Source organism: Nansenia antarctica (assembly GCF_963989245.1).
Source record: "Nansenia antarctica genome assembly, chromosome: 6".
Classification (NCBI taxonomy): Eukaryota; Metazoa; Chordata; class Actinopteri; order Argentiniformes; family Microstomatidae; genus Nansenia; species Nansenia antarctica.
In genome coordinates, this window is record NC_137676.1 from 72,815,190 (window position 1) to 72,831,165 (window position 15,976).

Consider the following 15,976-nt stretch of genomic DNA (forward strand, 5'->3'; position numbering starts at 1 on the left):
GTATGAATCTGCCTGTAACTAATTAAAGTGTCTTAAACTAACTGTTCTTTGATTCATAATCAATAAGAATACACGACAGTAAATGGCGAGCAAGCGACGGAGTTTAATATAACTTAATTTACAGTATTGTGCGGACTCTTCAATTCGACGAAAAAGGTAGATTTTCTGCAGAAATCTCTCTCTAGTCGATTGGTGTGTTTAAAATAGGCTGTAAATCTCAGATAAGTTATAGTCAAAAGAATCTGTGTAACGGTAATCTTGTTGGAATAGAAGCAAACTTTTCATAAATCTTTGATGGGTGGGTGGTGAGAGCCGGACTTGGAAGCCCGTTTTTTGTAAAATATAGTGTTTGAAGGTTTGTTTGTACGGTATTGGAATATCGTGTGTGTTTGTGTAAAATTCGGTGAGGTTGTGTTTATGTGTTGGAGTGTGGGTGGACTCGGTAGTCTGTTTTATATTGTAGCAGTGGAGAACATGTGAGGCTCTTTTGTCTATTCTTAGACGCCATTTTTATGAGGGTGTTGCAGTGTACTGTCGGCGGAGTTTAGACGCCATTTGCATTTAGACGCCATTTGCAGTGTGTCAGAGAGTCCATTCTTAGACGCCATTTGCAGTGTGTCAGAGAGTCTATTCTTAGACGCCATTTTTCTTTGTCCTTAAGAAAGGACACACACAGAGGCCATCTTTATGAGGGCAGGCTACAAACACGCGGTGGTTTCTCAAGGACAAAAGGGTTGTTAAATTGAGCCGCCTGCTTTCTGCCTCTGGCCTTTAGGTTTCGGACACGTAGGGGGGTTGCGTGTGATTGTTGCATTACATAGACTATAGTATTTAAGATAGAGATATAGTGAATTGATCTCGGGGTATTTTAAATAGTTTAGAGTTACGGTTAAAACATTCATAGCCTCCATTTTTACACGGAGGCGCTGGTGCATGCGCAATCGATACGCAAGTCGGTTACTTGGCGCCGCCTGCTGGACTAAATACGACAAGACATTTTAAAACACTAAATCCTCAGGGAGATACAGCTGAGGTCGATGAAACAGTCCGATACATTAATAAATAGATGGTTAAATGATTGTTCTATATTAAATTACTTTAATTAATTTAATTAATTACTTATCAGTTGAATTAATTATTCAGATCATTCATTTTCTGTTTCCCAAAACAATTGATTGATTCCTTACAGATTGTAATTGATAATTGATCATTTTGTTCCTTTCAAATAACAAGTCGATTTCCTTACAGATTGTAATGAATAATTAATCATTTTATTCCTTCCCAATGACAAGTCGATTTCTTTATAGGTTGTGATTAATATTTGTAATTTACATCTTTTATTTTAGTTAGGTCATTTCCACAGTGTTTGATTAAGGAATAGCAGAATAGTACATATTTGATAGTTGAGCAGTAAAAGGGTTTTTGTGGATCGGTGAATACTTAGGTGTGACCAGCTTTTGTGATTTAATAATTGTGTTGACCAGAACTGTAATTAGTATTGAATGAGTAATTAAGTGACACATTCATAAACAATTAGGAAACACATTTAAGTATAAAGTACTTACACAGCTATTAGATTTAAGTTAATACTGCACTGACATACACAAGAGGCAAGTCTGTTATTCTGAAGTTGCAGGGTTTTTGTGGGGATGGTCAATACAGTTATATTGGACTAGCATTTGTTTAGCAAACAAGACAAAATAAGGTGGGTTGTAAGAAGCGTACACCTTATCTAATATAGAATATTGTCAGCATATTGAACAAGTAGAATGGGGTCGACTTCCACGAAGCTGTTAAAAGATATTAGTGAACATCGTGGAATGTTGGCTACGTTATCCCCTATGGCTGTAGTGGAAAAAATGAATCCTCTTGTTAGGGAAATTAGCAAAATGTCTACGAAATGGAATAGCCGTTGGGCATACATTGAACAGCCGTGGCCGAAAGAGGGCAGCATTAATTTACAATTAATTGCAACATTGGAAATACTTATCAATGGGCACAAAGCACATCAAAGAGGAAAGATTAGATCAGAGAAACGCAAGTTAGAGTTAGCTATTTTAGATCTATTTAAGGTAGAGGGACAGAAAATAGCTCAGTGTCCTGCCCCCAGTCCCCCTCCATATGCTAAGGCACTGGAGGATCATTCCCAGAAGAAGAAGAAGGAGCCAAGGGGAAAAGGGGACGACAGGAGTGACGAGGAAGATGACAGCGAAGATGGCAGTGCAGACTCAAGTGATGACGACAATGCAGATGGAGGCTACGACGCGCAGGTCAGGAAGATGATAGCCACAGCCGAAAGGAAAGGTGGGAGAAGACGCCCGGAGAAAGAGGGAGATTGTCACCGAATGTCATCAAAAACATTAAAGAACTGTCCAGTGCTGATTCGGGGTAACAAGATGGAATATCATCCGTGGCATCATACAGATTTGTCTGAAGTGATCGAGAAACTCCCAGTTCTTCAAGAGGGAGGACATTCGTGGACGCGAGGGGTCGACGTGATACTGACAGGAACGCAGGTCGCGATGGGAGACCTGAAAAGACTCTTAGCTTTTATTGCAGGATTGGATACAATGCAGGAAATATTGATGAAGGCAGGACTTCATAGATATATCAATACATCAGTTTATGATCCAGAGCTTTTCGCAGCAAACAGAGGCAAACTGTGGAAAGCAATCAGGGAGATCTACCCTACTCACATTCACCCAGACAATATCATTGTGAAGCCACTGGGGGGGGATGAGAATCCCAGGGGTTATATTGCCCGTATGCACTCTCAATGGAGAAGTGTGACAGGGAAAGACGCTGAAGATAACCCCTTAGAAAAATCCATAATCAGGGAAAAAATACAAGAAGGGCTTCCTACCCCAGTTAAGGATAAGCTAGCAGAAGTGGTGGGGCTACGACACATGAACAAAGCTGTTTATATAGACCACGTAGCTCATCAAGTTGAATTATATCGAAAGAACATTCAGATACAGAAGGCACGAGACGAAGAATCCCTCAGAATATTGACTCATTTGCAATTGACTGAAAGCGAGAGGAACATAGAGGGAGTGCAGGCTTTAGCCCCACAGCAACAGCCACCTGGAGTGCAGACTGCTACTTACCAGTCCTACTCACAGGGGCCACAAGGGGGGTATCCTGCTACTTACCAGTCCTACCCACAGGGGCCACAAGGGGGGTATCCATACCCACAAGGGCCACCAGGGGTGCAAGCGGTTCCATGCCAGATGTACACACAGCCTGGCCAAGGACCACCACCAGGGGGATGGACAGCAGCAGGGAAGGAGATGCTAGAGCCATGCCAATGCGACCAGAATGGACATCTAGCCTGTGCCTGCTGCAACAGGCCCCAGGGGGGCGCAGGGGGGAGCCAAGGAGGAGGATATTGGCCCCCTACTACACCTGCTCCAGGAGTGATGAACCCTTACGGAGGCCCAGCAGCTGGCCTATAGGGGTGCCCGGAAGATCCGAGTGGGAGGTGCCAGCTGGTGGTGACACAGAAGCCTGAAGGCGCCACGCACCTCCCTATGTCTAGAGAATATGTGAAGACAATCGGATTTGAGGGAATTAAACAGCTGATTCCTACAACTGAGCTTGTAGACTTAGAGTACAAGGGACAGAGAGCAACTCTGTCAACACTTGTGTCAGAACACACGCCAACAGGGCTGCTAGGGAGAGATGCTCTATGCCAATTGAACTGTACAGTAAAATGCACACCTGACGACTGTCAGGTGACGATGCCATCCGGTGTTCAGATTCCATCGACAGCCAGAGTGATTAAGCATAGAACAGACCTACAAGCTTTGCCTTTAAAGGGAGCTGATATAGAATATTGGGTTGATGGGTCTTGTTACGGGATAGGAGAAACGTTGTGCGCTGGGTATTCCTTAGTTAAAGCACAAAATTCAAAGTTTATTGTAGAACAGGCTGAGGCAGTTCCTCAGCCTTGCTCGGCTCAGTTGGCTGAATTGATTGCCCTCACAGAAGCATGCAACTTGGGAACCGGACGGAGAGTGACAGTGTACACCGACTCTGCCTATGCACATAATGTTTGTCATTTTAATGGAGCTGTATGGAGGGGGCGGGGTTTTAAGAGAACTGATGGTACGCCTATACAGCATCACGCACAGATCATGAAGCTGTTACAAGCCATGATGAAGCCAAAGGAATTAGCTATAGTGAAGTGTGCCACACACAGGTCTGACTCATCACATGTCACACAAGGTAACAGGGCTGCAGAGGATGCAGCCAAAGCCATTACAGGAGCAGACAAGGCAGGTAAAGGTCTTCTGGTCACACATGAAAAGCAATTACAGGGCATGGTCACACTTGAGGATTTATTGATGTTACAGAGTAGAGTAACTACGTTAGACAAGAGCGTTTGGCTAGCAAGGGGGGCAAGTCAGGATGACACAGGTCTATGGAGGAATCATGAGGGGTTGGTTGTAGCACCCTCAGATTTATTAGGCATGTTAATACAGGAAGCCCATGGATTAGCACATGTGGCTAGGGGGGAGGTAAGACGCAAGATCACCAAGAAATATGGGTTTTGGAGTCCATATTTGATGGAACAGATTGACCATGCTTTAGGTCAATGTGGGGTCTGTTGGAGAAACAACATCAGAGTGGGTACACCAGTGGTGTCTGGGCATATCCCTACCCCAATAGGGCCACGGGTGGTGGACAGGGGGGTGGATGTACAGAGTAGGCAGGATGTTGTGCCAACAGGTGCCGAGGTCCCCAGAGAACCTGAGAAGGAGGAGCTACGAGGAGATGCTGTGGTGTTGCCAGAGCCAGTGGCAATGCCAGTGTTACAGCCAGTGACATTACCGGCAGTGCCTGAAACCGAGGGGACAGTGGAAAGCTGTCCAGATGCCAATGAACCAGAAACCAACGAAGCAGAGAGTGCTGACAGTCTGGAGGTCCAGCCTGGGAGTGTCCAAAGCCTGGACACCTGTGCTACTGGGGATGCTGGCGAGTGCCTGCACCATGCTTCAGATGATGCTGAGGGCGACTCCCCAGACCTTGATCAGCGTGGGAGGGGACCAGGCGGCTGCCTTAACCTCAATGACACTGACGGACGACGACCAGTTAGGAAAAGATTAAAGACTATGAATAGGGTAGTGAAGCAGCAGATCAAAGGGAACGACGGGAATGGACAGCAGATGATAGCATGGCTGGAAACGGTCTTAGGGGAATGGGAAACTTATTTTGCCAAGATAGGAGCACCTATTATAGCAGACATGATTTTTGACTTTCTTAGGAGGCAGGGCCTCATTGACTGTTTTTGGAAAATCAGTCACTCAGTCCACGTTAATGAACTTTTCAGAAGACTAGTCCTCACCTGAGGTGAAGATCTATGCATTAATGCATTCCCTTTGTCCTATGCTTACTGTTGGAGAATTATGTGTTATGATAACTGAATGTCATTATTTGTGTATTGTTTGTTTGTTTCTATATCGTGTGATTGAGGTCAGTTGAGAAGTGAGGTGGTGGTTATACAAAGCTAGGAGAGAGGTTCTGTTCCTAGCGCAACGAAAATGGAAAGCTCCTGACTATGGAAGTGTTATCAATCTGAGACAGCGGTAAAGGCTGTTCTCCAACTGGGTACAAGTGCTAGTAACCTCTGACCCCGACGCTTCAAGGACAAAGAAAACATCGGTCGTTGGAAGTTTCTGTATTGATTTGTGCATGATAAACTGTGTTTAGTTTAATTGTGATTGTTATTTTCAAAATTCTTTTTATTATTGGTTGTTTTCTATTTTTTGTTTATGATATCTTTGGTTCCTGATACTGGTCCTGGGTTGGTCTGTGTTATTGTGCTTCTTGTGTTGTGTGTTGGTGTAGTTTTTCTGTCTGTTGTTGTTTATTTTTTAATTTTTAATTTTATTTAAAAAAAAAAAAAAAAAAAAAATTTTTTTGGGGTGTTTTGTGGGGTTTTGTGTGTTTGTTTTTGTTTTATGGTAGTTTAGTTTCGGAACACCCTCTGGGTGGTCCGAGGGGGGATGTGTCGTATATTTCTGTAGTATGTATGATCTATGTATGAATATGTAGTATATTTTAAACACACACACATACACACACACACACTGATCATTAACAGATGGCCCCTGGACCAGCTATCAGAGACCTGGGGGTTGGGCAAAGACACACACACACGCTGGCCCCTCCCCTCTGAAAGGGAAGGGGGAGAGACAGAGGCAGAGCGCTCTCTTCCCACCCTGATGTCCATGGAGAACGCATGTAATGTATGAATCTGCCTGTAACTAATTAAAGTGTCTTAAACTAACTGTTCTTTGATTCATAATCAATAAGAATACACGACACTCTCTCTCTCTCTCTCTCTCTCTCTCTCTCTCTCTCTCTCTCTCTCTCTCTCTCTCTCTCTCTCTCTCTCTCTCTCTCTGTGCATGCAATGAGTTTCCTGTTCGTCAAGTCTCTCTCTCTGAGTGAATACTTTTCTTACTTGTCAAAGTGACAAATAACAAAACCACTTGCAAAGCTTTAAAGGGTGATGCTCAGTATAATTTATCCTCTAATGTTATCTGTATACTTTTCCATCAGGCGAATACAACATTTTGGCAACAGCTACCTTGCACAATTGTTTTGTTAGAGAAGTATTCCTGCAAACAATACATGCTGTCTTAATTTCCAAGTTAACTGTGTCGGAATGTGGAAGAACCGTGTGGACTAGTAGGAAGAGCACCAGGGGAGGCTGGGGGAGGTAGAACACCAGGGGAGGCTGGGGGAGGTAGAACACCCGGGGATCCTGGGGGAGGTAAGACACCAGGGGAGGCTGGGGGAGGTAGAACACTAGGGGAGGCTAGGGGAGGTAGAACACCAGGGGAGGCTGGGGGAGGTAGAACACCAGGGGAGGCTGGGGGAGGTAGAACATCAGGGGAGGCGAGGAGAGGTAGAACACCAGGGGAGGCTGGGGGAGGTAGAACACCAGGGGAGGCTGGGGGAGGTAGAACACCAGGGGAGGCTGGGGGAGGTAGAACACCAGGGGAGGCTGGGGGAGGTAGAACACCAGGGGAGGCTGGGGGAGGTAGAACACCAGGGGAGGCTGGGGGAGGTAGAACACCAGGGGAGGCTGGGGGAGGTAGAACACCAGGGGAGGCTGGGGGAGGTAGAACACCAGGGGAGGCTGGGGGAGGTAGAACACCAGGGGAGGCTGGGGGAGGTAGAACACCTGGGGAGGCTGGGGGAGGTAGAACACCAGTGGAGGCTGGTGGAGGTAGAACACTCAGGGGAGGCTGGGGGAGGTAGAACACCGGGGGAGGTAGAACACCAGCGGAGGCTGGGAGAGGTAGAACACCAGGGGAGGCTGGGGGAGGTAGAACACCAGGGGAGGCTGGGGGCGGTAGAACACCAGGGGAGGCTGGTGGAGGTAGAACACCAGGGGAGGCTGAGGGAGGTAGAACACCAGGGGAGGCTGGGGGAGGTAGAAACACCAGGGGAGGCTGGGGGAGGTAGAACACCAGGGGAGGCTGGGGGAGGTAGAACACCAGGGGAGGCTGGGGGAGGTAGAACACCAGGGGAGGCTGGGGGAGGTAGAAACACCAGGGGAGGCTGGCGGAGGTAGAACACCAGGGGAGGCTGGGGGAGGTAGAACACCAGGGGAGGCTGGGGGAGGTAGAACACCAGGGGAGGCTGGGGGAGGTAGAACACCAGGGGAGGCTGGGGGAGGTAGAACACCAGGGGAGGCTGGGGGAGGTAGAACACCAGGGGAGGCTGGGGGAGGTAGAACACCAGGGGAGGCTGGGGGAGGTAGAACACCAGGGGAGGCTGGTGGAGGTAGAACACCAGGGGAGGCTGGTAGAGGTAGAACACCAGGGGAGGCTGGCGGAGGTAGAACACCAGGGGAGGCTGGGGGAGGTTAGAACACCAGGGGAGGCTGGGGGAGGTAGAACACCAGGGGAGGCTGGTGGAGGTAGAACACCAGGGGAGGCTGGGGGAGGTAGAACACCAGGGGAGGCTGGGGGAGGTAGAACACCAGGGGAGGCTGGGGGAGGTAGAACACCAGGGGAGGCTGGGGGAGGTAGAACACCAGGGGAGGCTGGTGGAGGTAGAACACCAGGGGAGGCTGGTGGAGGTAGAACACCAGGGGAGGCTGGCGGAGGTAGAATACCAGTTGAGGCTGGCGGAGGTAGAACACCAGGGGAGGCTGGGGGAGGTAGAACACCAGGGGAGGCTGGGGGAGGTAGAACACCAGGGGAGGCTGGCGGAGGTAGAACACCAGGGGAGGAGGCTGGGGGAGGTAGAACACCAGGGGAGGCTGGGGGGAGGTAGAACACCAGGGGAGGCCGGGGGAGGTAGAACACCAGGGGAGGCTGGGGGAGGTAGAACACCAGGGGAGGCTGGGGGGAGGTAGAACACCAGGGGAGGCCGGGGGAGGTAGAACACCAGGGGAGGCTGGCGGAGGTAGAATTCTGGGATGAGTTCATTGTGATGCATGGAATGGAATGAGGAATGGTATCAAACATTCCATTCCACGTGTGTTTCATACTATTCCTCATTCCATGCAACACAATGAGCTCATCCTCAGATGTCTACCTCTGAAGAAATCACTGAGGACTGTAGAAAAGGACGTGTAGAAAAGTGCGGTAAGTGAAAAGATAACAATAATAATTAGATAACATGCAAAGACAGAGATTAACATATTATACTGTACATATATTTGACCTGTACATATCATATTGATATTCATCGCATGTATGTTGACTTTTTATATTCAAATTCGTCGCATTTGTGTGTTGACTTTTTAAATTAATTTCCTTATACTCACTGTAATACCATGCACTGGCTACATAATCATGTTTTTTTTTACACTATGCCACTTCTGACGCTGGTTTTCTCTGTGTACCACATGTACAAAAGAAGAGATTTGGTGAGGCTGCATTCTCATTTTATGCTCCAGATTGTGTCTCACTGCCAGTTTACATTAGGGATGCAACCTCAGCACATACTGTATGTTCAAGTCAAGACTAAAACCCATCTTTTTATTATTGCCTTTAAATGACTAAATAATTAAATGACGATTATATAATGATTAAAGCACGTTGAGCTGCAACGTTGAATACAAATAAAGTTATTATTATTATTATTATCTGGCTCGATGAATTACGATGAAGTACGTTTCGTTGTCTTGGTACTTGTACTCTCTGTCAATGACAATAAAGTTGGATCTCATCTAAAGAAGGAAGTAGCTCAGGAATCATAATTATTGGGGCAGAACGTCAACATTGCACTGAGAGACAGAAGGTCATCTGGAGGGGAATGTCAACGTAGTAGCAAAACTATGCCAGGTTATCTATGACAGGAAATCTCTCTCTCTCTGTCTCTCTCTCTCTCTCTCTCTTTCTCTCTCTCTCTCTTGCTTATCACTGTGTATAGGTATGTGGTTATGCAAGGACATTTCTCTCTCACCCTCCCTCTGTTCCTCTCTCTCATTCCCTCTCTTCCTCTCTCCCCCTCCCTCTCTTCCTCTCTCCCCCTCCCTCTCTTCCTCTCTCCCCCTCCCTCTCTTCCTCTCTCCCCCTCCCTCTCTTCCTCTCTCCCCCTCCCTCTGTTCCTCTCTCCCCCTCCCTCTGTTCCTCTCTCTCACTCCCTCTCTTCCTCGCTCTCTCCTCTAGATGTCACGTGTGGACAGCCAGTTAGAAGGCGTGCCTTTGCTCCAGCCCGTACAAACACTCAGCACTGAAGACGCAGATCAAACCCCAGACACCCAACCAAACACCCAACCAGACATCCAACCCCCCCCAGACATCCAACCAGACATCCAACCCTCCCCAGACATCCAACCAGACATCCAACCCTCCCCAGACACCCAACCAGACATCCAACCCTCCCCTGCCCCTGCTGTGATTCCCAGATGGGGACTCCCCCCGCCCGTGCTGGACACCAGACGCACCCCTCCCCCCGTACCCCCCAGGCAGAGGAGGAAGCCCCCGGCTTTGCACCCCAGGCGGAGTGCTCCTACGTGGGGGAGGGTGGCAGGAGAGAGCCCAGGCTTGGAGCAGGGCCCTGCAGGGCCTGGGAGAGGAGGTCCTGGGAGAGGAGGTCCTGGGAGAGGAGGTCCTGGGGCCCGCGAGGAAGAGGCCTCCTCAGGGGACCGGCAGCCTGTCTGCTCAGGACGAAGATTCTCACATCTCCGAGGAGGAGGAGGAGGAGAGGAGAGCCACGTGGAGGATCCAGCCAGAGAGGGAGAGAGCTGTGTAGCACTGGTGAACCTCACGTTCATGTCTTTACCAGAGGAGGCTGGTGACGGTAGAAATCGGAGGACAGGCTGTAATTGTAATGCATGGGAAGAACGTCCTCGGATTTCTACCTTCACCAGCCTCCCCTGGTCTTTGTCTAATAGGGTGTGAAAGTAATATTATTGGGCTGTTTTATTTTCCAATTCCAAACTTCTGTTTGACTTGTTCTCTCTTTCTCTCTCTCTCTCCTCATTGGGATAGGCTCACCTTCATCTGACCCCACCTCCAAACAGACTGGAGACCCAGATGTTCGTCATCGAGGAGGAGGAGGAGGAGGAGGAGGAAGAGGGAGAGAGGAAGGGAGAGAGGAAGGGAGAGGAGGAGGAGGAGGAGGAGGCTATGGAACATTCACCAACGATCGAGTCCAGCAAAGCTGAAATAGGGGGAAGGTTCAAAGGACGGCACGCCAGTTTTCAGAGGTGTGTGTTTGTTCGTGTTTGTGTGTGTGTGTGTGTGTGTGTGTGTGTTTGTGTGTGTGTGTGTCCTTCTCTCTCACCCTCATTCCCTTCTGTATTTGTTCTAGTTTACATAATAATCATAATAATAATAATAATAATAATACATTAGACATATATAGCGCTTTTCTAGACACTCAAAGACGCTTTACAAACTGAAAAGATCGAGTAGTAAAATAAAAAGAAACAAAAAAATAAATAAACAACAGTATAGGGGTCTAATTCATTTTTAAATGACTAAATCTAAATCTAAGTGTCTTTGTAGGACAATCTACTCTGTATACTGCAAGTGCGTCTAGATTTCGGGCGGCGAACAAGCAACGCCAGCGTCCTCTCTCGACCGGCATGTTTTGAAAAGTGAAAAGTCTTATGAGTATGATCAATGTAATGTTAGCTAACTACCTCTAAACGTGGATTTGGCTGGGCATGAATTAATTAATTTGAGGTGGTAAACGCAGTCTAGACTAAAACAAGACTTACAGTAGTTCCAAGTTCCTTTTCTAGGGGGTAGGGGCTAGGTGTCATGCTGGGTGAACAAGGCACGGCTGTTCTAGTGTTAGGGCGTGTTCTCTCCAGAACATTTGCTTCACTTGGAAACAGAGTTAAGGATAACATTCGCTTTGCTCTGCGTCGTTTGGAGCTGTGAGAAAGCGCATTCGAAGTCGCACCCGGAGCAAACAACCGACGGATGCTCCGCTTGAAAAGGGTGGTTTCGTTAGAAACGACGCATCAAGGCTGTCCATAGGAAAACAACAGCGCATGCGTGTTGATCTGGATAAGAGCGGGACGAACAGGCAATTTTCTATTTTTCTGACCGATCAACTACCACGTCTGTTGCTTCGATTGCGTATGTTACTTCGTTTACATAAAGGGCTGTGAGAACGCAAATCAGAGAAATAATTTATGCAACAATGTTGCAATCTCATCCACTTGCTCCTGGTCATGATTCGGATTTTAATGTGAGAACATGACCTATGACATCAGAGCCCTCTCTATGACATCATGTGAGAACATGACCTATGACATCAGAGCCCTCTCTATGACATCATGTGAGAACATGACTATGACATCAGAGCCCTCTCTATGACATCATGTGAGAACATGACTATGACATCAGAGCCCTCTCTATGACATCATGTGAGAACATGACCTAAAAGTGTCTCTGTGTTTCATCTCTGTTTAGCTCGTTCGGCTCCTTCAAGTTCAACTTCAGTCCCAGCCTGGTGGATGAGATCTTATCTGGTGAGGACTGGTCACGCTTTCTGTCCGTCGACCAGAGTCCCTCCCCCACAGAGTCTGTTGACCAATCCGAGGCTGCGAGCCAACAGGGGCTTGAGCGACACGACCAATCAGAGACTGGTTCAGAGACACGCCTCCTCGAACTGCACGAGGACAACACAGACGAGGGCTTCAGCCAATCAGAGCCAACTGTGATTATGGACAGCCAATCGAATGGCACACAACAGGAAGTAAACAACAACAATGGAGGACTTCCTGTCAGCCCAAGGATATTATTAGACAATAGTGTAGTAAAGGGCAATATGTTGTACCATTTCAGAACCAAATCTACAGAGCTCTGTGACTCGGAATTATACAAGATCCCCAAAAGCAACATCAGAGCATCAGAAGATCCTCCTCTTGAATTATCCTGCGTGAAGGTGAGCCACACTGCGGGATTATGGGTATTGTAGTCATTTAAAAACAGGGAAGTCCATATTAACCCAAGTGTGTGTGTGTGTGTGTGTGTTTGTTTCTCTCTCTCTTTCTCTCTCTCTGCCTCTCTCTCTGTCTCTGTCTCTCTCTTTCTATGTCTCTCTTTCTCTCTGTCTTTCTCTCTCTCTCTGTCCTTCTCTCTCTCTGTCTCTCTCTCTCTCTCTCTTTCTCTCTCTCTCTTTCTCTCTCTCTCTCTTTCTCTCTCTGTCTTTCTCTCTCTCTGTGTCTCTGTCTCTCTCTGTGTCTCTCTCTCTCCCTGTCTCTCTCTTTCTCTCTCTCTGTCTCTCTCTGTCCTCTCTCTCTCTCTCTTTCTCTCTCTTTCTCTCTCTCTCTTTCTCTCTCTCTCTCTCTCTCTCTCTCTGTCTCTCTCTCTCTTTCTCTCTCTTTCTCTCTCTCTCTCTCTGTCTCTCTCTCTCTCTCTCTCTGTCTCTCTCCTTCTCTCTCTCTCTCTCTGTCTCGCTCCTTCTCTCTCTCTCTCTCTGTCTCTCTCTGTCTCTCTGTCTCTGTCTCTCTCTGTCACTCTCTCTCCCTCTGTCTCTCTCTCTCTGTCTCTCTCTCTCTCTCTCTCTGTCTCTCTCCCTCTCCCTTATCCAGTCTCTTGAGGTTCTGGACTGTTCTTCCCAGAAGTATCTGATTGGTCTGAACAAAAAGAGAAAGCGCAGACCCCCGGGTCAAAGGGCAAGAGGTGAGGTGGGGCTTAGGTCATGTGACTGTGTACTGTCTGACAGGCAGAGACGTGGAGTACTAAACATGCCCTCTTTCTCTCTCTCTCTCTGTCCCTCTCTCTCTCTCTATCTCCCTCCCTCTCTCCCTCCCTCCCTGCCCCTCCCTCCCCCTCCGTCCCTCTCCCTCCTGCCCTCCCTCTCCCTCCCTCCCTCTCTCTCTCCCTCCCTCCCTCCCTCCCTCTCCCTCCCCCTCCTTCCCTCCCTCCCTCTCCCTCCCCCTCCTTCCCTCCCTCTCTCACCCACCCTCCCTCCCTCCCTCTCCCTCTCCTTGTTGAAACAGAGTTCTTCAAGATTCCACACACTGGTCTTCTCAAGTCGTCCCACCCCGTCCTCTCTCCCTCCTCCTCCTCCTCCACCTCTTCATCCCAGTCCTTGGTCTTTTCCTCCTCTGTCTTCTACACCGCCTCGCCTTCCGCTGAACAGCAGGACTCTGTGACATCACAGGAGACCCTTCCTGTCAAGGTCAGAGTTCAATCGACGCTCGACACACACTAACACATTACACACACGCACACACCAATTCAAGGGTCGGCACTAGTCAGCACCAGTGTCAACAATCTTAAAATTATTTGAAGATATTTTGATATTTTTTCACATCAAAAGATGATTTAGTTTCCTAGAATAAACTCCCTCCAATCTCTTATCCATTCTGGCTCTGTTCGATTCTGCCCCCCTCCCTCCTTCTCACCCCTCCTCCCTCCTTCTCACCCCTCCTCCCACCTTCTCACCCCTCCTCCCTCCTTCTCACCCCTCCTCCCACCCCCCCACCCCAGACAGAGGAGGGGAGCAGTAAGCCCAGAGGCTCCAGCCCCAGGCCTCTGCCCAGGTGGATGTCAGCCCTGCGGGACAAAGCCAAACGGAAGCTGAAGCAGTGAAAAGACCAGATCACCTGCTTCCCTTAGCCTAGCATAGCCTAGCCTAGCCTAGCCCTCCTACGGTAGCCTTCCCTTAGCCTAGCCTAGCCTAGCCCTCCTCCTTAGCCTAGCCCTCCTCCTTAGCCTAGCCTAGCCTAGCCTAGCCTAGCCCTCCCTGTTGGTGTTGTTTGCAGATCTGAGAGAATGATACTAACCCTGGGTTCTGTAGTTTTCTCGTCCCAAGAGGACTACAATAAACCCAGTAATGAAGGTTGACAAACCTGCAGTTGAATGATCTTCTTTTATAGGATATTTTACTGACTGTCATCACAAATAAGTTGTATCACTGTTATTGTTAATAAAGTATGAAATGAATAAAGTAAACATTGAAAGTAACATGGTCTATTTAACTTGGAGAAGCAAACGGTGGATTATGAGAAGCGATGACATAGGGAGTTTCCAGCACGTCTGCAGGGGGGTGTCCCATCAATGTTGCTAAAGGAAAATCCAGGCTTATTGTGAGAAATCTCGCGGGATTTATCAAAATAAGCCTGGATTTTCCTTTAGCAACGTTGATGGAATACCCCCCTGGTCCTCGGTCTGTGTGACACTACGAAAGCACGAATATAACTGTGGTTAATTAACATACAAGTAATATAACTGTGGCTAATTAACATACATGTAATATAACTGTGGCTAATTAACATACATGTAATATAACTGTGGCTAATTAACATACATGTAATATAACTGTGGTTAATTAACATACATGTAATATAACTGTGGCTAATTAACATACATGTAATATAACTGTGGCAAATTAACATACATTTAATATAACTGTGGCTAATTAACATACATGTAATATAACTGTGGCAAATTAACATACATTTAATATAACTGTGGCTAATTAACATACATGTAATATAACTGTGGCTAATTAACATACATTTAATATAACTGTGGCTAATTAACATACATGTAATATAACTGTGGCTAATTAACATACATTTAATATAACTGTGGCTAATTAACATACATTTAATATAACTGTGGCTAATTAACATACATTTAATATAACTGTGGCTAATTAACATACATTTAATATAACTGTGGCTAATTAACATACATTTAATATAACTGTGGCTAATTAACATACATTTAATATAACTGTGGCTAATTAACATACATTTAATATAACTGTGGCTAATTAACATACATTTAATATAACTGGCTAATTAACATACATGTAACATAACTGTGGCTAATTAACATACATTTAATATAACTGTGGATAATTAACATACATGTAATATAACTGTGGCTAATTAACATACATGTAATATAACTGGTTAATTAACATACATGTAATATAACTGGTTAATTAACATACATTTAATATAACTGGTTAATTAACATACATTTAATATAACTGTGGTTAATTAACATACATTTAATATAACTGGTTAATTAACATACATTTAATATAACTGTGGTTAATATAACTGGTTAATTAACATACATTTAATATAACTGGTTAATTAACATACATGTAATATAACTGGTTAATTAACATTCAGCGTCTTTGAGCCTCGGAAAAGCGCTATATAGATTTAATGAATTATTATTATTATAACTGGTTAATTAACATACATTTAATATAACTGGTTAATTAACATACATTTAATATAACTGTGGTTAATTAACATACATTTAATATAACTGGTTAATTAACATACTTGTAATATAACTGGTTAATTAACATACATGTAATATAACTGGTTAATTAACATACATGTAATATAACTGGTTAATTAACAAACATTTAAGTTTTTTTTTTTTTTTGAAAAAAGTTGACGTATTTTGCTGTTAACCGTCACAGCTTGGTCACACCCGTCAGCACAGGCTCGGAGAGAGAGCTCCTACTGGTCCAGAGCAGGGCAAGTCCCGCCTCCCGGAAGTCCTGA

At 46.2% G+C, this 15,976-nt stretch overlaps 1 protein-coding gene across 1 annotated transcript in view; it reads right to left on the reverse strand.

Moving 5' to 3' along the window:
• Positions 1–15,885: 15,885 nt before the first annotated feature.
• LOC308160942 (uncharacterized protein) overlaps positions 15,886–15,976 on the reverse strand; it is a gene marked incomplete at both ends in the record, with an annotated part of 10,816 nt that continues 10,725 nt past the window's right edge. Inside the window, one exon of the mRNA XM_080534865.1 lies at positions 15,886–15,976. This exon is cut by the window's right edge and continues 113 nt beyond it. Coding sequence (XP_080390991.1) covers positions 15,886–15,976 — 91 coding nt within the window.